Source organism: Diadema antillarum, unplaced genomic scaffold (genome assembly GCF_040938485.1).
Source record: "Diadema antillarum isolate AM-2024a unplaced genomic scaffold, OU_Dant_1.0 seq00000206_RagTag, whole genome shotgun sequence".
Classification (NCBI taxonomy): Eukaryota; Metazoa; Echinodermata; class Echinoidea; order Diadematoida; family Diadematidae; genus Diadema; species Diadema antillarum.
In genome coordinates this window covers 107,062-130,700 of record NW_027271265.1, presented here as the reverse complement: position 1 = coordinate 130,700, position 23,639 = coordinate 107,062, and the positions used below count along the sequence as shown (strand labels likewise).

The following is a 23,639-nucleotide window of genomic DNA, read 5'->3' as shown; positions in this document are numbered from 1 at the left end:
TTGTGCCCCAACTCCATGGAATTACCCATTAAGATTTGGGAATCCATGACGTAATACTGACAGTTAATTACCATTTTAATTTTATTTTTTTCCAGCTAGGCAGCCAATGCAAATGTGTGTGGATTGAATTTCTACATGTATATCATTCATAGAGTGCATACAAACTCGATGACACACAACTCCTTTGTTTTCTGGAAGACCGAAAAGGACATGTCCCCAGCCCTCCATTACAGCAAAAGAGAATGTTTTCTTGTGATCAATGTTTCGTACTGAACTGGGTAAAATGAATTCTGTTTAGCTGAACTTTTTTTTTTCCATTTCACTCCATTTGATGATGGACGTGAATACTTTTAAAATGTGTAAAAATGACGCCTAGCCCATTTTGCCATGAAACTCTTCAAGTGTTGAGAATTATCACGAATCCAGAATGCATACCGTTTCGCTGACACACAACCCCTGCATCCTCAACGTGAAAGCAGTTGCTTTCATACAGCCCACTGTGAAGGCAGTCCCCAATGTTGGTCTCGTTGCCCACGCACTGCACGTCGTCCAGGACAATGCGGCCCTCACCCTGCCCGAAGTAGGCCGAGGAGGTCGCCGCCTTCGCTCCGCTAAATCCCAGCGCGCGGCAAACCACGTCGGCGTCAGGTAGGTCCCAGGAGTCGTCGCAGACGGTGCCCCACTCCCCGTTGTGGTAGACCTCCACTCGCCCCTCAAAGTCCTTCTGGCCTCCGACTAGGCGCACTGGGAGAGGAGCACTGAGGGTTGCTGGACTTGGACTGACAGGCGGACCTAACCATGAAAAGGTAATGACGATCAGAGAGTGAAGTCACACAAACTTCACAGAGAACTTTCTAGTGCGTAAGTGGGCAACATATCACCCGTCCTGTCTCCCACCCACCCCCTCCCAAAAAAAAAACGAACAAACCAAACCAACCAAACAAAACCAAATCAAACCGAATCAAACCGAACCAAACTGAACCAAACCGGATAAAGCCAAGCCATAGCAAACCAAACCAAACAAAACCAAACCAAACAATATCTTATTCAAAAATTTGTGACCTGCTGCAACAAAAGGATCCAAAAGTCGGGGGAGGACAATTTTCTGAAAATGACATGATATCATTCCCTTACTCTTCCACTTTATTGTCATATATAACATGACTCATAAATGTACTCAGTTGCAGAGATATGGATGATTTTACTAGCGCATGTCAAGTGGTTTAAGAAATCAGTGTTTCAAGAAAACCGCCTTCAAAGTTTTCCTTCCGACACTATGATGATCAAGGCGAAGCAAGACAGTTTTCACCGTTTGACAATAGAAGGTACGCTCCTAGCAACCTCTGCGATGTTCATTCAAGCTTAGCACAAGTAGTCTACGCGTGACCAATCAGTTACCAGTTTGCCACACACTGACCAATGAGATCACTCCCTCATTGCTAGGGGCGGAGTCTAGCTGCGGTGCTAAGTCCAATCTTCGGACACGTTTCTGTTCCGTTGAAAGTCGGAAAATCATGGCCAAGAAAAATGTTATTTTCTTGCCTTTCCTTTGATCATTTAGCTCCGAAATTTTGGCAGATGATAGAAGATACATTAGACTACAAATTTATGTCAAAAACAGAAATCCAAATGTTTTGACGGATTTTGAGGATCTGATTTCAAACTCAATTTTCTCTGCTCACCTGTCAGCGACTTTAGGATCCTTTTGTTGTAGCGGGTCACATTTAGTTTTATAGGGTGCAATTGTAATGGGAGAGGTGTACTGAAAATGAAGGGTGCCCAAAGATTGTCCATCAGTTTTGCTGAGGACAATTTCCCTTTGAAAAAGGTAGGACTGTAAAGTCATACATTCTGTAGTCTTATCTTCACTGATGTAGTCACCAAATGCATGCCCATTTTTTTTTAAAATAATAATGCAATATGGGGTCCTGCACTTCTGAAACCTAAACTAGAAAAGGGGCATGGGCTGATTTTGAGAAGGTCTGGAATTATGTATTTTTTTGTTGATTTGGCTGAATACAGATTTTTTTCTTGACAGAATTACAGTTAGTTGTAACTTTACATACTCATGAATAGAAGATTAAGGTGTACCAAACTTCAGGTTAATCTGACAGTTCCTTTGCAGTGGTTACCAAGGAGTTAAAAAAGCTTTTTTTTTTCTTTTTCTCCACACACAACAAAGGTGACTGAGTCTTCTTGCACAAACCTCTAATCAGAGATTGAAACAGCTACAGCAGTCATGGTTTACAGAAGTAAGGAAGGTTTTCTTTCTTTCTCACCTGTTGGTGAACATGTGACTCCGGCATCCTCGGAGTGTCCGCAATTGTGTCTGAAGAGTTCCCTGTGTTGGCAGTCAAGAATGTTGGTCTCGTTACCCGTGCACTCAACATCATCTAGGATAATCCTTCCTTCACCCTGGCCAAACGATGCTGATCCCGAGGCACTCTCTGCTTCAGGATATCCCAGCATTCTGCAGACGACGTTGGCATCTTCCAGTCCCCAGCTATCATCACAGACAGTGCCCCAGGCATGATTGTAGTAGATCTCCACACGACCTTCTCCTTCTTGAGCACCATCAACTAGCCGGACTACAGTGTAAGTTAAGAAAAAAAAGAAAAGAAAAAAAAAGAATAGCAAAACAATTTGGTTTGCATCTGATTGACAAATCGCCCTACATTGACGCAAATAAGCTCTGCAGTGATAAGTGTCTTATACCCCCATCTAACCAGATGGCAATTCCGCTAGGATCATCAAAAATTGACAAAGCGCGGCGGATTGTAGCTTGATTGCTTTAAATCTTCTCCCTCGTATCTTGAGCGGTTCAGAAGCGCCGAGGGTCGCCACCATCGTCATGGTCGGTGACCTCGCTACAGAAGTTTTGAGCATGTCCAAAACTTCTGTAGCAAGGTCGCCGTGTGGTTTTAGAGCCCATCACAATCGCCTCACGAGCTCATTAAAAGCGCCACATTCGTAACTCTGACGGGGTAGCAACGCGTTAGGCGTAACTCAAGCGCATCGAAAGCCGCCCCCATCGCCGATGAAAATTACCACTTTTACAGTATTACGTAACAGGAACCAACAATGAATGAAAGAAAGTGATGCACAGACCAGGAAGGTTGACAAGGAGAAAAGCGTATATAATTTATTTTTCCACGTACACTTAGTACGAATCTACTCTGTTTATTAAATTGTTTGTTTGTCATATACCATTGCAAGTCAATGAAAGTAAATTAAGTTGATAATCTTTTCAAATATATCTTCATAAAATTGTCTCATTGTAGGATACGATTTGTAGTTTGCTCGTAAGCCAGTTCTTTAATATCATATCCACATTTTACCATTTTCGTTGAATGGATGACTTAAGTAATGGTGCAATTTCACATCAGGTTCTAGCCGGTGTGTTCTAGAATGCTAAGATGTAAGGGTAAAACCAAATTCTGCATATCCATCTGCCTGACGAAATTCAATCATGAAACCCATTTTATACCCCGATCGCTTGAGATTGAAGCATGAGCCCGGCATAAACGAATCACTGTCGCTCCGATCGTATCACTGTTATAGCAAGGTCTTGATAAACGTACGGATATCGCAATACAATCACTTTGATCACAGAAGCAGCGGGTCTCGTCAGCTTAGAAAAGCGGCAAAAACGTGGCAGCATCGTAGCATTATCGTGGCACTATCGCCTATAGCACAGGTCGAGCGTAGAGAAACAGTAGTGTTATCACCTCGGAGGCCAAAAATGGAGACGGACGGCGATCGCGCCACGATTTGTTAAACCGTCACAGATCGCCATGGTCGCCTTCCAAGCGAGATGGGGGCATTAGTGGTAGCCATGACAAAAAAAAATCATAGGCATTTATACTCGAGCAGGATGTGAACCTATTTCGTCCGACAAAGTTGTCGGAAAAATTTGCTCTCAGCCAATCAGATGCAAGGATTTCAGTAGCTTGTAACAGTTTGTCCAAAAATTATCTGAAAACTGCTTCATGAAATGCCCCCCCCCCCCCCCCCCCCCCCCCGATCTCTGGACAGGCGTCTTATCCTCTAGACCATGGAGCTTCTGCCTGACAGCAGCGCTGGTTCTAATTCTTATAGCATGCAATGGTTACTGCGTTATTTATCAGAATTAGTGGAAAATTGAGCAAAGAAAATGGGATTCCATCGGGATTCGAACCCGAGACCTCCGGATTGCTAGCCTGGTGCTCTACCAACCGAGCTGTAGAAAGTCCATGTTCATTGTTCGTCCCAGAAACCCTAAATTGGTTAGAAGCTATAGCAGTGTGTTTGTGTGTGACACACACGTAGTACACACTTGAACCTGGTATAAATCCCAAGGATAATTCAACTTGGGGATAGATATGAGGGATCACGGAAGTGATGCAGCTTTTGGAGTACGTAACAAATGCAAACAGGAAAACTGACCAGAAATGAATATCATTTATTAGTAGAAAATTGAGCAAAGAAAATGGGATTCCATCTGGATTCGAACCCGAGACCTCCGGATTGCTAGATTTATCAGAATTGCTAGATTTATCAGAATTGATGAAATTCTTCTGTGTCTGAGTTGATTTTATTGCAATTGATTGACAAATTGCCCGACATTAATGCAAATAAGAACAACTCTTTGTTCTCAATTAATTAGAAAAAAATTATTCAGTTGAATTTAAGACAACTAGATGGAAGGGTTTAATCAATTCCAACAAAACGGTTTGACACTCATGCTGGATGCAGATACAAGCATTTTTCCACAGCAAAATGGTACACTTTAGGGATGTTGCTTTACATTCTGTTTCAAATGTGCATTATCCCCCAATACAATACAGTCCTTTTAGAACAGTTAATAACCCTCTCTCTGCCAATGAGTCAAATGTGCACAGATTTAACACAAAAAATTACATTGTACGGACAGGAAATAAACTTGGCACGCAAAGTGATAATGAGAAATAACTTTGCCCCAGAATTGCTTCAAAGACACAAGACAATTTTTTTTCAAAAAAAAAAAAAAAATTCAAGACAGGCATCTTATCCACTGTGGATAAGGCTCCTGTCCAGAGATCAGGAGGTCGTATAGTAGGTTAGAATCCTGCTCGAATAGGTATCTCATGATTTCTTTGTCATGGCTGCTACTAAAACACTGATTAATCCAGTGCTTATCTACTTGGATGTAGGGCAATTTGCTAATCAGTTGCAACAGAGAGAGAAGAAAAACAACAACTCTCATCATCAATTTGAATTTGTTTATAATGAAACAAAACAAAGCAACCAAAACATTTGTGCCACACACATTTTGCGATTTTGAGCGATTTGCAGTCGGTAAAAAACTGCTGAAACAAAAATGTTTAGAGAAGTAAGTAGGATTTTCTTTTTTTCTCACCTGTTGGTGAACATGTGACTCCTGCATCCTCAGAATGTCCACAGTTGTGACTAAAGAGTCCTCTGTTCTGGCAGTCAAGAATGTTGGTCTCGTTACCCATGCACTCAACATCATCTAGGATAATCCTTCCTTCACCCTGGCCAAACGATGCCCCTCCCGAGGCACTCTCTGCTTCAGGATATCCCAGCATTCTGCAGACGACGTTGGCATCTTCCTGCCCCCAGCTATCATCACAGACAGTGCCCCAGGCATTATTGTAGTAGATCTCCACGCGACCCTCTCTTTCATTAGCCCCACCAACCAGTCGAACTACGTTCAAGACAAGGAACAAATAAAAAAATTTGGTTTGACATTCATGCTGACATTACAGAAATGGAGCCACATACAAGATTGTAAAATCTCACTGGCGGATCCAGGCAGAGGTGCACTGGGCATATACCCCATTTTTTTTTCCTTTTGTTTAAAAAAAAGAAGAAAAAAGAAGGAATGGAAGGGGGCGTATGCACCCCCTTTAATTTTGTAAATGCACCCCTATTACGGAATTCCTGGATCCACCCCTGAATCTCGACTCCTCCACTGCAGAGAGTTAGCTCATACTTTCACCTCACTCATACATCCTCCCTCTACATCCTGCAGAATTTGTGTTTAGATGAAGCTAATGAAGCCAGTGTCTCGGTTGAAACTTTGAAAAATGGACCTTGAGAACAATCAGATGTTCAGATGGTCAAGATAAATTATCCCATGCAGTAACAGTACATCACCTGATGGGGAGCATATAACTCCAGCATCCTCGCTGTGGCCGCAGTTATCGTTCAAGTAGCCATTGTGGGAGCACTGCGATAGCTCTTCCTCCGTCCCGTTGCAAGCCACGTCGTCCAGCACGATCTCCCCGCTGCCCTGCCCAAACAGAGCCCTGGAGACGGCCTGCTCTGCTCCACTAAAGCCCAGCATGCGGCAGACGACGGCAGCATCTTCCTCACCCCAATTATCATCGCAGACCGTGCCCCAGGCCCCGTCGTAGTTGACTTCCACCCGTCCAGACCAGGGGTTTGGTCCACCGACAAGGCGGACCTCCAAGCCAGCTGGTTCAACTGTAGTTGTAGCTGCTGGTTCTGCTGTGGTTGTAGCTACAATTACTGAAGAAAACAAACAAACAAACAAGAGAAATATGAAAGAATGAAAACAGTCCTTATACGCTTAAGGATGCTATTAAAATTGTAGCAGTATCTCCACTCTCATTACAGTGATCCTTTTGTTTTGCAGCCTGTAAGAGAGCTAACTTAACATTACAGTCTTCGTTTGTAAACTTCTTTGCAGTTTCAGTTTGCATTTTTCTTTTTTTGAGGGGGGTGGGGGTTACCTTTAGTTTCGTTCTTTCTCACCTTTGAGTGAACATGTGACTCCTGCATCCTCAGAATGTCCACAGTTGTGACTAAAGAGTCCTCCGTTCTGGCAGTCAAGAATGTTGGTCTCTTCACCCGTGCACTCAACATCGTCTAGGATAATCCTTCCTTCACCCTGGCCAAACGATGCTGATTCTGAGGCACTCTCTGCTTCAGGATATCCCAGCATTCTGCAGACGACGTTGGCATCTTCCTGTCCCCAGCTATCATCACAGACAGTGCCCCAGGCATTATTGTAGTAAATCTCCACACGACCCTGACTTTCATTAGCTCCACCAACAAGCCGAACTATGTAAAAAAAAAAGAACAAATCAACAATAAGGAATTGGTCGGACTACCTCACTCATTTGAGGAATAGAACGATATACACTTAATTGTACCATTGTAAATACTCCCCTCCTTTATTTCAGGGAGTTGTTTCACAAATGGTCCTCTTAACGTCAATCTTTAAAAGTTCAGATGAACTGAAAATTACAGCATGCTGAGTGCATCATCTTTTGATGAAAGAAATAAATTTTGGAGACTTTTTCATGCAGACATTAAATATACAAAATAATATAACTAACAAAGTTTGCAAGTGGCCACTTCTGTGTATCAAGAACCCAATAGAAGCTACAACAAACAAAAATACAATATACTTTAATTGATATATAATCTTTCTTGCATTGATCTCATAATGTATCTACATTTTGATACCTTTTTGGTTTTTCATAATATCCATTTGTCAATTCTTTGTTCATTTAGAGTTTGCAAAATTTATCTTTAAGATGCCCCAGACAACACTTTTAAAAATTTTCAGTTTACAAACAGGTATTAACTGCAGTTTCAAAATAATATTGGTTTCTTCCGAAAGCTCTAGATTAATCTTGTAATGGCCGCGTAGCCTTGTTTGATAGTAATACAATCTACAAAAACCTAAAATGCATGTTAACAGTTTAAAAGGACTGTACAATACTGGTTTAGGTGGGGGTTCATGTTTTGAACATTCCTAAGTGAGATACTGACTGAAATTTCTTATGAAATATGAAAGAGCATATAATTTCAAGAAGGATTCAACATTTATTTGATGAAAATTGGTTTTAAAATAGCTGAGATATCCAAAAAAAGTGATAACAACAAAAGATTACAGGCCATGCCTTTTATTGGGCTCTCTTTGTTTAACCTTGTTTTTGGATATCTCAGCCATTTCAAAACCAATTTTCATCAAATAAACTTTTGATACCAATAAGAATTGCATGACCTTTGACATCTCATAGAGTGGTTTCTGAATATCTCGCAAAACGGTCAAAGCTAAAATCCTCACCTTGATCAGAACTGCACACACCCTTTAACATCATAGCACTGTATTTTTCTCATTAAACTTTATGTCTTACCAAGTAACATCTTATTTCATCCACAACAAACCAACAAATCTCCTGGAAACGTAATCAGATTAAGTAAACATGTCTAGAAGTTGGTTGGAGTCACCATTCTCTTTACGTGGAGTAAACTCCATTCTAGGGAATGTTAAAAAAAATTGCTGGTGTGAAGCAATGAAAAGATATGATGACAATCAAAACAGGTGTACCATAGACATCGTGCTGCATTATAAAAGCAAGTCTGCAGTCAGCCAATTATTCAGCTACTGCAATCATGGTGAAGAGTAGTATTAGAAACCCTTTCTTTCTTCCTCACCTATTGGTGAGCATGTGGCTCCAGCATCCTCAGAATGTCCACAGTTGTGACTAAAGAGTCCTCTGTTCTGGCAGTCAAGAATGTTGGTCTCGTTACCAGTGCACTCAACGTCATCCAGAATGATGCTTCCTTGGCCCTGGCCAAACGATGCCCCTCCCGAGGCACTCTCAGCTTCAGGATATCCCAGCATTCTGCAGACGACGTTGGCGTCTTCCAGTCCCCAGCTATCATCACAGACAGTGCCCCAGGCATGATTGTAGTAGATCTCCACACGACCTTCTCCTTCTTGAGCACCATCAACCAGCCGAACTACAGTGTAAGTCAAGAAAACAAGAAAAAAAAACCCCCAAGAATAGCAACAACAAATCAGTTTGCATCTGACTGACAAATTGTCCTACATTGACGTAAATAAGCACTGCATTGATAAGTGTCTTAGTAGTAGCCATGACAAAAGAAATTATAGGCTTACATACTCGAGCAGGACGTGAACCTACAGCCTCCTGATCTCTGAACAGGAGCCTTATCCTCTAGACTATGGAGCTTCCGTCCGACAGCAGTGCTGGTTCTAATTCTTATAGCGTGCAGTGGTTACTGCGTTATTGCATTTCTTTTTTCCAATTTCATCCCTCTCCCTTAAAGTGCATTGAGACAATATGGTAGTGATATGCACTTGTAAGCACTGTGTTATGATCATTACTATTTTTATTATCATCAGAATTGATGAAAATCTTCTGTGAGTTGTTTTTATTGCAACTGATTCACAAATTGCTTGACATTGATGTATTATAAGAACACAACTCTTTGTTCTCAATCATAGAGAAAATCATTAAGGTGCAGTAAAGACAACTAGATGGAAGGATTTCACCAATTTCAACAACATGGTTTGACTCTCACCCTGGATATATAGATAAGGACATTTTTTGACAGTATAAGGGCACATTCTAAGGATGTTGCTTTATTTTTTGTTTCTGATTTGCATTACCCCCAATATACTACAATCTTCTAGAACACTTAATAATGAGAGATAATTTTGCCCCCAAATTGCTTCAAAGATGCCATGTATTCAAAATTTATGCCAAAATGGAAAAAAATAAAAATCCGGACAGGCGTCTTATACACATGTATATCCACTATGGATAAGACGCCTGTCTGGAGATCAGGATGTCATAGGTTCAAATCATGCTTGAGTATATATGCCCATTATTTTCTTTGTCATTGCTGCTACTAAAACACTGATAAGTTCAGTGCTTATTCACATTGATGTAGAGCAATTTGTTCATCACTTGCAATAATAAAAAAAATAAACTCACAGAAGAATTTCATCAATTTGAATTCTATAATTTGCTGGAATAAAACAAAACAAAGCAACTAAAAACATTTGAGGCACACACATTTTGCTACATTGTACTTTGAGCAATTTGGAGTCAGTTAACACAGCTATTAAATACAAATATGTTTAGAGAACTTAAGTAGGGTTTTCTTTCTTTCTCACCTGTTGGTGAACATGTGACTCCTGCATCCTCAGAGTGACCACAGTTGTGACTAAAGAGTCCTCTGTTCTGGCAGTCAAGAATGTTGGTCTCGTTACCCCTGCACTCAACATCGTCTAGGATAATCCTTCCTTCACCCTGGCCAAACGATGCCGATCCCGAGGCACTCTCTGCTTCAGGATATCCCAGCATTCTGCACACAACGTTGGCATCTTCCTGTCCCCAGCTATCATCACAGACAGTGCTCCAGGCATTATCGTAGTAGATCTCCACACGACCTTCTCTTTCATTAGCTCCACCAACCAGTCGAACTAGGATTCACAACAAGAACAAATAAAAAAACAAATTGGTTTGACAGTTGTGCTGACATTATAGAAATGGAGCCACAGACAAGGTTGTAAAATCTTGACTAATCCACAGCAGACAGACAGCTCGTACTCTCACCACACTTGCATATTAGAAACAAAAGTTTGTACATCATAATTTGTGTTTAGATGAGGCTAATGAAGCCACAAATTCTCAGTTGAAACTTTGGATATGGACCTTACGAACAATCAGATAAATGGTCGAGATAAGGTATCCCATGCAGTAACAGTACATCACCTGATGGGGAGCATATAACTCCAGCATCCTCGCTGTGGCCGCAGTTATCGTTCAAGAAGCCATTGTGGGAGCACTGCGACAACTCTTCCTCTGTCCCACTACAAGCCACATTGTCCAGCACGATCTCACCGCTGCTCTGCCCAAAGAAGGCGTTACCACGGGCCTCCTCCACTCCGCTGAAGCCGAGCATGCGGCAGACGACGGCAGCATCTTCCAAGCCCCACTCGTCGTCGCAGACTGAGCCCCAGGCCCCGTCGTAGAAGACTTCAACCCGTCCTGACCAGGGGTTAGGGCCGTCGACGATGCGGACCTCCAAGCCCACTGGCTCAACTGTGGTCATAGCTGCTGGTTCTGCTGTAGTTGTAGGTGCAATTGCTGAAGAAAAAATGAAGGAAGAGTAATGAAAATGAAAACTTTACTTCTCTAGATTCAAGGATGCTAAATTCCTACAGTACAGACTGAATCTCATCTTTCAGTGATTCTTCTGTTTTGCAGACGGTAAGACAGCTAGGTTGACATAAGAATCTCTTTTCAGTTATCATCTTTCCAGGTCCGGTTAGCTATTTTTTATGTCCTGGGCAGTACAGATATTTGGAGGCTACAGACAGTGAGATTATGGTTGTTCGATAATTTATTTGCAAAACATATGTCGGGAAAAGTGCCAGGCTCTACAGCCTTCTCTTGCCGGCTCCAAACGCCAGTGTCACAGCACAAACAGTACAGCAACTCAAGTGGAGCAGCAGCTTACCACATCCAATTCTTTAGACTTTTTAATACATACCAAAAACTAATAAAAAGGAATTGAAGGGGCACTTTAATGGTGAGCCATTATGTAACCTCAGTTTTCTCCTACAAAATTGATTAAGCCAGCAAGAATCTGTTTGCTGAAATTTATCTCTTTTATTTTCATTTTTTGTCTTTGCTACTTTTTTTTTTTCTATTTTCCTTTCTTTCTCACCTTCTAGTGAACATGTGACTCCAGCATCCTCAGAATGTCCACAGTTGTGACTAAAGAGTCCTCCATTCTGGCAGTCAAAAATGTTGGTCTCGTTACCCCTGCACTCAACATCGTCTAGGATAATCCTTCCTTCACCCTGGCCAAATGATGCCGATTCTGAGGCACTCTCTGCTTCAGGATATCCCAGCATTCTGCAGACGACGTTGGCATCTTCCTGTCCCCAGCTATCATCACAGACAGTGCTCCAGGCATTATTGTAGTAAATCTCCACACGACCTTCTCCTTCACGAGTTCCATCAACAACCCGCACTATTAAAAGAAAAAAAAGAAGAAAAATTATGAAGTAAAATCAAAAAATTGGTTTGACATGTAAGCAAATCACCAAATTGAAAGGGTTACTTGTCAATAGTACACAGTTGAGGACTTTTTATCTGTCTTTCCAAAATACTACATGAAACTTAATTTCTAGTTTTAAGGATTATAATAATGTGAATTATAATAATGATATCCATCCTATTGTGTATAACAATCACAGTTATAGGGAAATGACAATGCCATAGCACTTTCTGTGAAACCTTTAGGTGCGGACAATAATGATAAGTATCAATTTTTAGAAACACTTTGAATCCTTTGAAATATGAAGTATGCATGTACAAGGTTCCCCAAGGAATGGGTTAATAAAGCTATCAGAGTTATGCTAACAAGTAATGAAGAGTTTGTTCACAAAAGCCAATAAGTCAATTTTTTAAGATATTGAAGTACGGTTTCTGTCATAAAGTACAAAATAATACCTTTTAAATTATATATTGGTCACTACATAAAGACCGTATAAAGGTACATTCTTGAAGTAATTAGGGTCAGAAGAAGCACAAATTTTCTTATTATTCTCTTTATTTTTCTTGACCTTTAATCGCAAATTTCTCCATTTGGCAAATATGGACTCATTGGTTTTTGCAAACAAACCCTTCAAATATAGGCACTTGGCTTTTTTTCTTTCTCACCTATTGGTGAACATGTGACTCCGGCATCCTCAGAATGTCCACAGTTGTGACTAAAGAGTCCTCTGTTCTGGCAGTCAAGAATGTTGGTCTCGTTACTCCTGCACTCAACATCGTCTAGGATAATCCTTCCTTCACCCTGGCCAAACGATGCTGATCCCGAGGCACTCTCTGCTTCAGGATATCCCAGCATTCTGCAGACGACGTTGGCATCTTCCTGCCCCCAGCTATCATCACAGACAGTGCTCCAGGCATTATCGTAGTAGATCTCCACACGACCCTGTCTTTCATTAGCACCACCAACAAGTCGAACTACAGAAAAAAAAAAGGAAAAGAAAAAAGAATTGGCTTGACATTCGTGCTGACATTATAGAAACGAAGTCAAGTACAAGATTGTAAAATCTCACAGGTGAATCTGTGCGGGGGCACATTGGGCTTACGCCCTTATTTTTTTTTGTTTTGTTAAAACAAAAGAAGTAAAAAGAAGAAATGGATGGGGGCGTATGTATCCCCTTTAATTTTTTCAAAGGCACCCTTATTTACGGAATTCCTGGATCCGCTCCCGAATCTTGACTCCTCCTCTGCACACAGTAAGCTCATACTTTCACCTCACTCATACAGAAACTACACATCCTGCAGAATTTGAGTTTAGATGAAGCTAATGAAGCCAGTGTCTCAGTAGAAACTTTAGAAAATGGACCTTGAAAACTATCCGATGTTCAGATGATCAAGATAAGGTATCCAAGGCAGTAAGAACCTGATTGGACCACTCTGGAACAGCGAAGAGAAAATGACAGGCTAATTATGGTGTACAAAATACACAACAATCTTACTCATCTTTCAGCACAGGACTAAAGTATCAAACAGGTTACTCAGTCGACAAGAGCTACGCAACCATATACCTATCAGGTACTTGTACCTTACTCGAGAACAGAATCTCATCGCCATTTGTTCTTTTCAAGAACTATAAGAAGCTGAAATTCCCTGTCACCAAAAATTGTTTCAGTGCCATCTGTGGGATCATTCCGTATCCCACTAAGGGTTCATCACAGTGGCTAGTTATTTTCTTCAAATTTGTTATGTGCTTGTCAATATCTGTAAATAATCTGTATTATAATGTAAATAGCACAGTCTGCAAGAATCTTCAGCCTATTGAAGGAGGCAGACTTAATCAGAAGAAGAAGAAGAACAGTACATCACCTGATGGGGAGCATATAACTCCAGCATCCTCGCTGTGGCCGCAGTTATCATTCAAGAAGCCGTTGTGGGAGCACTGTGACAACTCTTCCTCTGTCCCACTACAAGCCACATTATCCAGCACGATCTCACCGCTGCTCTGCCCAAAGAAGGCGTTACCACGGGCCTCCTCCACTCCGCTGAAGCCGAGCATACGGCAGACGACGGCAGCATCTTCCAAGCCCCAGTCATCATCGCAGACTGAGCCCCAGGCCCCGTCGTAGAAGACTTCAACCCGTCCTGACCAGGGGTTAGGGCCGTCGACAATGCGGACCTCCAAGCCAGCTGGCTCAACTGTGGTCGTAGCTACTGGTTCTGCTGTGGTTGTAGGTGCAATTGCTGAACAAAACAAACAATAAAAAGACAAAAAAATAAAACTTAATGAGCTCTTTTAGAGGGCTGCACACCAACCCATTATTGCTACTGGTTAAACCTGTCTGTTGGACCAGAAGGTATACAGTTTTGCAATTTGTTTGTTTGGTCCATACCTAAAAATGTTACTGGTCCAACACTGGCATTTACTGGTCAGGGACCATCAGACCAGTGTCAGTGTGCAGCACTGTCTTTTCTACTCAGCTTTTAAATTATGTTAAATCTTTAATATGTGTCATGTGTGCACGTCCGACTCAGTCCACCTCATGCTATGTCCAGATATTCTGCTCAAACACACAAACCAGCCCAAACTATTTGATATATCGTCAAATGCCTCAGTACGATGAAAGCGTTTCTTGAGATTCAATTCCTGCTACAAGTAACTTGTATTTGATGTGGTAATTGACCATCAAGTGGTGTTCCTTACTTGACTTGCAAGTAAATTCTAAGTTTCAGCCACTGTTTTGCATGCAAAAGTCATGCCTGGATGATATACAGCTTGTACATAGCAGCTACTAGTGATTTGACAGAAAAATCATTTTAGATTTGTCACACAATTAATATCACAGCAAAACCTCAGGATTTCTTTACATTTTTGCTCATTGCATGCACACAAAAAAAAATTATAAAAAGTTACATGGACTTGAAAACTAGAGTCTTTCCCATAGCATGCCTGTGTTGCAGTCTTAGAATTATGTGGCACACATGCCAGGGGGTAAATCATGGTGTATTACAAGTTAATAGCAGTTATGCTAACTGCTATGTGCTATGTCATGTTATGATGATGGTCTCCTGAATTTCTGCACGTCAAGAATTGCTTAATTTGACTTTGAGCAAGAGATATACTGTAACTTATGTTTGCATAAATATATGCACAAAATAGTTTACTTTCATTTTGAATTGTGTCAGGGGAAAAAAAGTTGAATATCTGAATTAATCATTTATTTGTTTTAATTGTCACCTTAAATTTATACTGTGCTCAATCTGTTTGCTCAATTGACTATGTACTTCATTTATGTATGAAAAAGAAATTCAGAAAAAAAAAAATCGGAATCAGAATCACACACACAAACTAGAAATGTCGCTATGGCGACTGGTATGCCTCCGCCATAATGCATGATTCTCCTAATAGGTCTAGATAGTACATGTGGACAATGTGTGATTACATCTTCACAAAACTGGCAAAATAATGAAATGACAAGTTTGTCACAAATGTGTTGAATGTTCACCTTCCTTGACCTTGGTTTAATTGGATGAATAGGAGAGCATGTATTTGGGGATTTAAGGACTTTAACTTGACTTTGACCCATTCATACATTTATGCATTCAGTAATTTTCATGGTACCGGTATGGAGAAAAAGTGCAATTTCTATACTGAATAGTGAATTGTTACCATGTTCATCTGGCCTTTGACCCTAAAATTCATAAGATAATCACGTTCAGGTAGAACATGCATAAATATGCAGTAAGTTCCACGATAAATTGAGCCACTTCCGAGATATGGAGGAAAAAGTTAGTTCAGCACTTTCACTTGATCTTTGACCTTCTGACCTTTGAGACAAAAAGAAAAAGAAAAAAAAAACTCTCCAGAGAATTTCTATTAGGTTACACATGCATACACCAAGTGTAAAAAAAAATAATAATCCTGCTGGCATTGCATGAACATGAGGGAAGTGTTGCACTTGACCTTTGACCCCATGAACCCTACATTCTCTAGATAATCACTGCCAGTCAGTACATGTATATACTATGTTCCATGAAGATACCTTGAACAATTATCCAATTTACAGAGAAAAAAAAGAAGTTTTAATACTTTTACTTGACCTTTTGACCTTTGACCTTTGACCTCATGACCCAAACTTTCACCAGAGAATCTAAATTGGGTAATACATGTATACACTAAGTTTCAAGAAAATATCTTCAGGCATTGCATAGATATGGTGGAAATAGTGAAATTCTATGTATTTGACCTTGACCTTTTGACCTTTGACCTTGAGCACGTGCACCCAAAAGTTGATAGGCACAACTTCACCCCCTAATACACATACATGCCAAGTTTCATTAGGATACCTCAACAGGTTTTGATAGTTACCTTGTCCACAAAATTCATTACGGACGGACGGAAAGACGGATGGACGGACGGACGGAAGGACGGACGGACGGAAGGACGGACGGACGGACGGACGGACAACCCGAAAACATAATGCCTCCGGCACCACTTCGTGGCGGAGGCATAAAAAACAACAACCCTCCATTCATAATACCAAAGTTTTGCGGCTGGGGAAATGGTTCTACTGACTTGTGCAAACTACGCCGGCATCCTCGTTGTGACTGCAGTCGTGGGTGAGTGGCATGTTGGATGGACAGGCCAGAATGGTCTCCTCCTCCCCAGTACAGCCCAGCTGGTCCAGGACGATGTCGCCTTCTCCTGCCCCAAAGGCTGCTGACGTCCTGGCCTCGGCTGCCGCCGGGTAGCCCAGCATGCGGCACACCACGTTGGCCTCCTCGATGCCCCAGCTGTCGTCGCACACGGTGCCCCACGCCCCGCCAAAGAAGACCTCCACTCGCCCCTCGAGTTCGCTGGTTCCATTGACCAGGCGAACTGTTGCATACATGTGCACAATTACACAAACAGCAGACTTAATATCAGGCACATTTACAGTCTACTTATAGGAGAGAAAACATTTAAGCCTTGTGGTTTGAGATACATGGCTTATAAATATAGCTGAAGGAAGGAAAAACTTACAAGCTCAACTTTCACAGTACTCCTCTGTAAGAATCTTCAGCTAACTGAAGGAGGCAGATTTAACCAGAAGAAGGAAGAGATGGGCCACATGGGCGGCTATCAAAAACGATGTATACTAACTTTTTCTTTAACCCTAAAAAGGCCGGGGGGGGGGGGTTGAATCAACCCCCCCTCAACATTTTTCGCGACTACTCCGCCGCGCGAAATTTTTTGACTGCGCCGTTCGCTGACTTTTTACTTTCAAGTCTCGCGCATCTTTTGACACCATTTTCGCAAAAATCGCACATACCGTTACGACGCTGCATAACGTTTTATACATGCCTGTCAGACCAAAAATGGCTAAAAAACATGATTTTGTACGGCATAAAGTCTATGCAAATGGAGTTTTCTCTTCTTATTCATAAAGATAGGATTATTTTCACTTTCATAGGCTGAAACTAATTAATTTTAGCATAGTTATGCTTGAAATAGGTTCTGTCATGAAAAAAATGATAAAACAAAAGGTCAAAAAACAAAGAAATACATAAGAAATTCATAAAACAATAAAATACATAAGAAATTGATTTTGATACCAATTTTTTTTTTTTCAAGTACATTGCTAGGAATGCTACAAAGAATGTTTTCACCAAAAATTAGGATTCTACGAGCTTTAATTTCTGATTTAGAGCAAAATGTATGATTTTATGCATATATTAGCATAATTAATTAAAATGATGAAAATTTCCATTTCTTTTTGTATAGCTTGGTAGATTACGCCACAGGTAATGCACGTGCCAAATTTCATGGCGACTGCGCGATCGACGGCCGAGATCTCGGGGGGGGGGGGGGGGGTTGAATCAACCCCTCCCCAGCCACAGAACACCCAAAAAAGCCCGGCCTGGTTAGGGTTAAATCATTTTAAGGCTGTGGCACAATACGGTGTCTGTTTCTTTTCTGTTCAGAGTAGGTCCTTCAAAGAACAAAATATCTATTTTTTTTTTCTACCAATCTTGAATTATTAACAGATGTGCAAGAAAGTGGGGTCCTTGATATTCTTGGGCAATTCATAGACATAATATCTTGAGTGGGAAATATTGAAGTTCGCAATGCCCTCTCTCAGAGGTGCAGTAGTGTATGAAGACCTTTCAAAAATTTCCCTGAAAATAAAGAGGGCAGTTTTCAACCACCATGATAACATGCAAATTCTGAATGCACTTTTGCTTTAGAACTATTAGAGCATAAAGCAATCATAATTATGAACTGCAGGCATGGCATTGTATGAAACTCTCTGTAACGATTTTGAATCATTCATGCATGAAAGCGCCAGAAAGTGCCAGATATGCACCCACATGGCTTTTTAAACAACATGCAAGTTTGCATGGCTTCAGCATGTCGTGAACTAATTATGATTGATATCTATACCAGGGATCCACATTTTAACACTTTTGACCTCTTGCCTGTTTGGGCCCACTAAATCTGTAAATTTGAAACTTTGGTGGTGAGCACAAGGACAAAAAATGGTTCCCACTAAAATTAAATATAAACAATTGAGTTTGAATCTACTAGTTGCTTTAATTGCTTAAAACAAAATCAACCTTTTGGGGAGATTGGTGGCTCAAAATTAGTTTTTGATGGCTCTAGGTGAAGATTTATGAAAAGCACTGTTTATGTGACTGACAAAATGTGGCTTGAAAGCATCCCTTAGGAGCAAAAGGACCATGCTACTTCGACCCTCTCCCCCAGCTATGAAAGGAACTGCCTTTACCCATCTGTGAACAGGTGGCGCCTGCGTCCTCACTATGCCCACAGTTGTCCTCAAACAGAGGGCGGGCATCACAGTCGAAGAGAGAAAGCTCCGTCCCATCGCAGGAGACATCGTCCAGTATGATATCTCCCACCCCCTGGCCAAAGTAGGCCTGATCATGGGCAGCCTCCGCCCCGGGGTGACCCACCATCCGGCAGAGGACTTCCGCGTCCTCCCGGTCCCAGCTGTCGTCACAGACGGTGTGCCAGTCGCCATCGTAGTAGAGCTCGGCCCGTCCCTCGCGGTACGTGGACCCATCCGCCAGTCTCGCTGCAAGTAGAAACAGTCATCACCATCACAAACAATCATGGAAAGAAAAGCGAGAGTGGTTCAGCTGTGGCACAGATTCAACTAGAATTCCTCTCCTTTCTCACGCCATCACTAAATCTGCTGCAAGTACACATACATGGTACAAATACAGCCATTACACTTCATTCACACCTTAATGAAGCTTCAATAGACTTGCTCATACACTGACCAAGGATTCTGAAGAGTAAATATTCACCAGCTATCAATTACACAAAACAATTTAAATGTTACCATTGTACCTGCCAGCCGGAAGTTATGCTAACTTTATAGCTGAAATATATAGTATATCTGGCCAAATTTTGGTGATCTTTGACCGAAGTTGATTATTAAGACAACAAATTGTATGATAACATTTTCAGGTGGGGTAATGGCTAGAAATTACCAATGTACAGTAACCTTTCACTTTAACCTACCTTGTTCACCTAATGACCTACATTGTACCTTGCCCACCAACTGATGCCACCTGCCCTTAGACATTCCTAGCAGAAATAATTGCAGGGAATTACATCTCTGTGCAAAAGTGTAGCATCCTTTGGGCTTTGGCCATCATCTTTCACCGAAGTCATTTTACATTAATACTGCCAATATACTTTTTCATTTTCAAACTAATCATATTATTACTGGAATTCCCTACATAAGTTTTGGCATCATGGTTGCAATATTTCTCTCGAAACTGCTGGCGAAATTTCCAACTCAAACTAGAGACGCTTCCCAGGCCCCATCAATTTACTTGATCTTTGGGCAGTGTGAATGCTAATAACTGAATTTCCAGTCCACCATCTGCTTGCAGGCCGTACCTCCAAAGCGCATGGTCATTGTTACATCACAATCACCAGCTGTCAGATGGTACACTCTTTTCTTTTTTCATCTGCACGTGTACCAAACTTTGAGAACTTGAATATCGAGAAGTATGTCTGCCAGTGTGGATGGACAACCAAAGATCGCAAAGACTTCGTGATCTTTAACTTCGCGATCTTTTGCCAGTGTGACTGTGGCTAATTCACGAAGCACATATGGACCGGATATCAAAGACAATTAAAGACTTTTTCTTCATATTGATATTAAGGAGATATGGGTCACATAGGCAGACAGACAAACTCAAATCATAATGCCTCCAGCACACTCATGGTCAAAAGCATTTATCAAAAAAAAAAAAAAGAATGAATAGACAACAACTGTGACCACCAGCATGAGGACAAGTACCTATTCACTGCTGTTCAAATACACAATTCTCTTCTTAAAGTCATTGACATAATTATGAACTATTACTACTAGTTTGGTGAGTACAGACTTTATCATTGTGATTAGCATACAACGTAATCTACAATTAAATGCAACATCAACATCTCAGTATTGAACATGGATCAACCAGTGTACGATTGATTTCTCTTGCCTTCTGTGCACTTGGTGTGCATCGAAACACCTTTCAAGTAATTATTATAATTAACCCTCCATTTTCAACAAGATTATTTAGGCTTGCCCTCTGGACAGTTTGTGGACCAATGACTATGCCTATAACATGTAGCTGTTGAGGCTACATGACACGACTGTGCTCACAAGTTTGTGACTAGTCTATTAAATATCACAGTTCTCATGAACATCTTTCAGTATGGTATTCTTACCATTTCCTGTGTTGTTTTTTTCCTGCGGGAGTAAAAGCATTTTGAGCATAACAAACATACAGTCTGCTCTGCTTAATTGGGACAAATGGATATCGTGAAATCCATCTGTCCCAATTACACAAAATCAGACAGCAATTCTTTCAAATTCTGTATGAAGTTTCAGTGCATGGGCACACACATCACGTCACAACCTGAACACCCTGGATTACCACCACCCAGTTCAGACTACAATGTACTCCCATTATAACAAAGTCCTCTGACCGGTGGTTTTCTTTTGTTTTAATGCAATTTCATTTTAACTGAACCGTTTAGTGTATAAAGCTATATAGATGATAATTTTGGGACCTGAATTTTGATTTTGTCGTGAAAGAATTTTGTTAAACGGCTGTGCTTGTTATAACGGGAGTGCACTGTACTTTGGTATGTATGGTCCTGTATGTATAGACACCAATGACAAGTTTTGTATTCAAATTTTGCCAGCACATTGTCATTCTGTTTTGATAAACAGACTGATATGCACAGAGAACTTGCCAAATATGTGGCACATACAGCACATTACAACATAGATCTATTGATTATAAAGTTGTGTTCCTTTAAATACTTGAGTCACTATCTATAGACAGGACTTGTCCTCCATACGCATTCTCACCCATGGGATAGCAAACAACGGAAGCGTCTTCGCTGTGTCCGCAGTTCTCCACCAAGAGACCACTGTGCCTACAGAGGGCGATGTTTTCCTCCTCGCCTGTGCATCTGACGTTGTCCAGCACTGTGGCGCCCTCGCCCTCCCCGAAAAAGGCCGACAGGAGGGCGCTCCTCGCCCCAGGGAAGCCCAGTGAGCGGCAAATGACGCTGGCATCGGCCAAGTCCCACTCGTCGTCACACACAGTGCCCCAGCCACCATTGTACCTAACTTCCACGCGCCCCTCGGAGGGGCTGCTTCCAGCAGCAAGACGAACATCGAGGGCCAATTTGGCCACCTCTGTCGGAACTGTGCAAAATTTTTGTGACAAACTGTATTCACTCAGTTGGTAAGAGCATGGTGCCACCATTCATCCACCAGTCTTTTTTGTTATCCCTTCACATCATAAAACATCTCTTGAAGATGATGAACTCAATTTTAGAGAACTCACAAGTACTGAAGGGTAAGATGTTCTTGCATGATTCTTAAAACATCGAGGAAGAAGCTTCTCAAAAGTTTTGATGCAGATGGACCTATGGACTGATTTGTCAACTAGCAAGAAAACTAGCTGCACATGTTGAACTCCTGCACAGCCTCTCAAAACTTTCTATGGCCACAGTATTTTATGACTGCAGAAAGTGCACAATACAAGATTCTCTAAAGTAGGACTAGCATTTCATAACAAAGGAAAAAATGTAAATGAACAAGACCCTTTGTTGAGGTGACAAGGCCTTTGCTATCAATAGCAAAACAGAGGCACCTCTAGTGTGAGGTAGTTGTTGGGGTATGATTCAGAATTGCTTGGTTCACAGCAATTAAAAATCTATGCCTTCTGTGTTGACCATCTCTCACGTTATGTGTACACCAGTGTGTGTGTGTGTGTGTGTGTGAGAGAGAGAGTTTGTTTGAGACAATAAATTGAAATGCTAGCCGATCAAATATAATGTTCTAGGTCTTCTGTGACATACTGGTGCCCAGTTGATATTAATACCCACTTTATCAAAGGTTCTCTTGGACTGCAAGTATTAGTACTCTTCCCAGACTACTGCATGTATTACAGCTTTGCTAGTTTGTAAACAATCTGCTTTTCACTATATGTGAAGGCCTTGAATCATATTTGAATTATTTTTAAATATTTATTTAACAAATCTTTTTGGTGTGGAGCTTTTGACTTCCCCTGCAACCCCCTCCCTCCCTCCCCCCAACACACACACTGGATATAATCTTAACCCTATCAAAAACGGCTGGGGGGGGGGGGGGGGGGGGGGGGGGGAGGGAATCAACTCTCCCCCAGCCACAGAACAGTCACAAAAGCCCGGCCTGGTTAGGGTTAAACAAATGGCTGAATTGTGTTTGACCTACTTTGAATGGAAAGAATGCTCCAAAACTGTGCAACATTCAGCTCAAATACAAGTACTACCAATAGGGAGTGAAGCAAGGAATGAATTGGGTGTCAAGCCAGGGCACACTGCCTGTAATTGGGGCTGGCTGTGTTGCTCTTCATCGAAAGTGAAGGGTGCATGATGTGCAGAGCTGAACCCAGGCCATCCATCTCACCTAGACAAATAGCACTAGCATCTTCCATATGACTGCAATCATGCTTGAGAGGTCTTCCAGGGGCACAAGACCGTATGTCAGTCTCGTTCCCCACGCAGTCGACGTCGTCCAAGACGATAATGCCAACCCCCTCGCCGAACTCCGCCGAGGAGAGCGCCTCCTCTGCCCGGTAGAAGCCCAGCATCCAGCACACGACGTCCGCATCCTGGAGATCCCAGCCGTCATCGCAGACCGTCCCCCACTGGTCGATGTGGAAGACCTCGACGCGACCCTCATTCTCCAACGTGCCCCCGACAAGCCGAACTAAGGGCGGAGCAAGACATTCAATGCTCGTCCGAGCTCTAAAATGATGCTCAATCTTGAGCAAACCTCTCTACAACTTGCTGTAAGGCTACAACAGAATCTTGGGTACAGGGCACACATTTTCCAGGTCAGGGAACACCAAACATTGGAGATGTGCCCCAATAATGCACAAAAGGATTGTAAACCTTCCTTGAAAGAGCAAAATACTAGCAAGCTTTGACTCTGTGAAAAGTTGGAACCAGCAATTTACTTGTTTGTTTGTTTGTTTGTCTGTCTGTGACACATGTAATTACAATGCTATTCCGCTTTAGTGTTTACTTCATATGAAGAAAAGAAATATATTACAAATGCTGTATTTGCCTCCTTGACATAGTACAATGTACTTCTGGGACCCAATGTGTGGTATATGTGTGGTATATAATTCATATAACTTTATTTCCCCAATGCTCAGGCACAGCATATGATTCCTGCCAAAAATCACGAAACTCTGATCACACTTTTTGCATTGCGTCTAGTTCCTTTTTAA

The 23,639-nt window shown here is 41.6% G+C and overlaps 1 protein-coding gene across 1 annotated transcript in view; it reads right to left on the bottom strand.

Moving 5' to 3' along the window:
* Window positions 1-23,639, bottom strand: part of LOC139728949 (uncharacterized) — a gene marked incomplete at its 3' end in the record, with an annotated part of 59,278 nt that overhangs the window by 17,576 nt on the left and 18,063 nt on the right. Inside the window, exons 10-24 of the mRNA XM_071639878.1 lie at window positions 22,811-23,113; window positions 21,221-21,562; window positions 18,602-18,910; window positions 16,411-16,713; window positions 13,704-14,078; window positions 12,507-12,815; window positions 11,506-11,814; window positions 10,548-10,868; window positions 9,947-10,255; window positions 8,437-8,763; window positions 6,760-7,068; window positions 6,139-6,459; window positions 5,378-5,686; window positions 2,280-2,588; window positions 436-792 (exon numbers count right to left, since the gene is read on the bottom strand). Coding sequence (XP_071495979.1) covers window positions 436-792; window positions 2,280-2,588; window positions 5,378-5,686; window positions 6,139-6,459; window positions 6,760-7,068; window positions 8,437-8,763; window positions 9,947-10,255; window positions 10,548-10,868; window positions 11,506-11,814; window positions 12,507-12,815; window positions 13,704-14,078; window positions 16,411-16,713; window positions 18,602-18,910; window positions 21,221-21,562; window positions 22,811-23,113 — 4,812 coding nt within the window. The remainder of the gene's footprint in view (window positions 1-435; window positions 793-2,279; window positions 2,589-5,377; window positions 5,687-6,138; window positions 6,460-6,759; window positions 7,069-8,436; window positions 8,764-9,946; window positions 10,256-10,547; window positions 10,869-11,505; window positions 11,815-12,506; window positions 12,816-13,703; window positions 14,079-16,410; window positions 16,714-18,601; window positions 18,911-21,220; window positions 21,563-22,810; window positions 23,114-23,639) is intronic.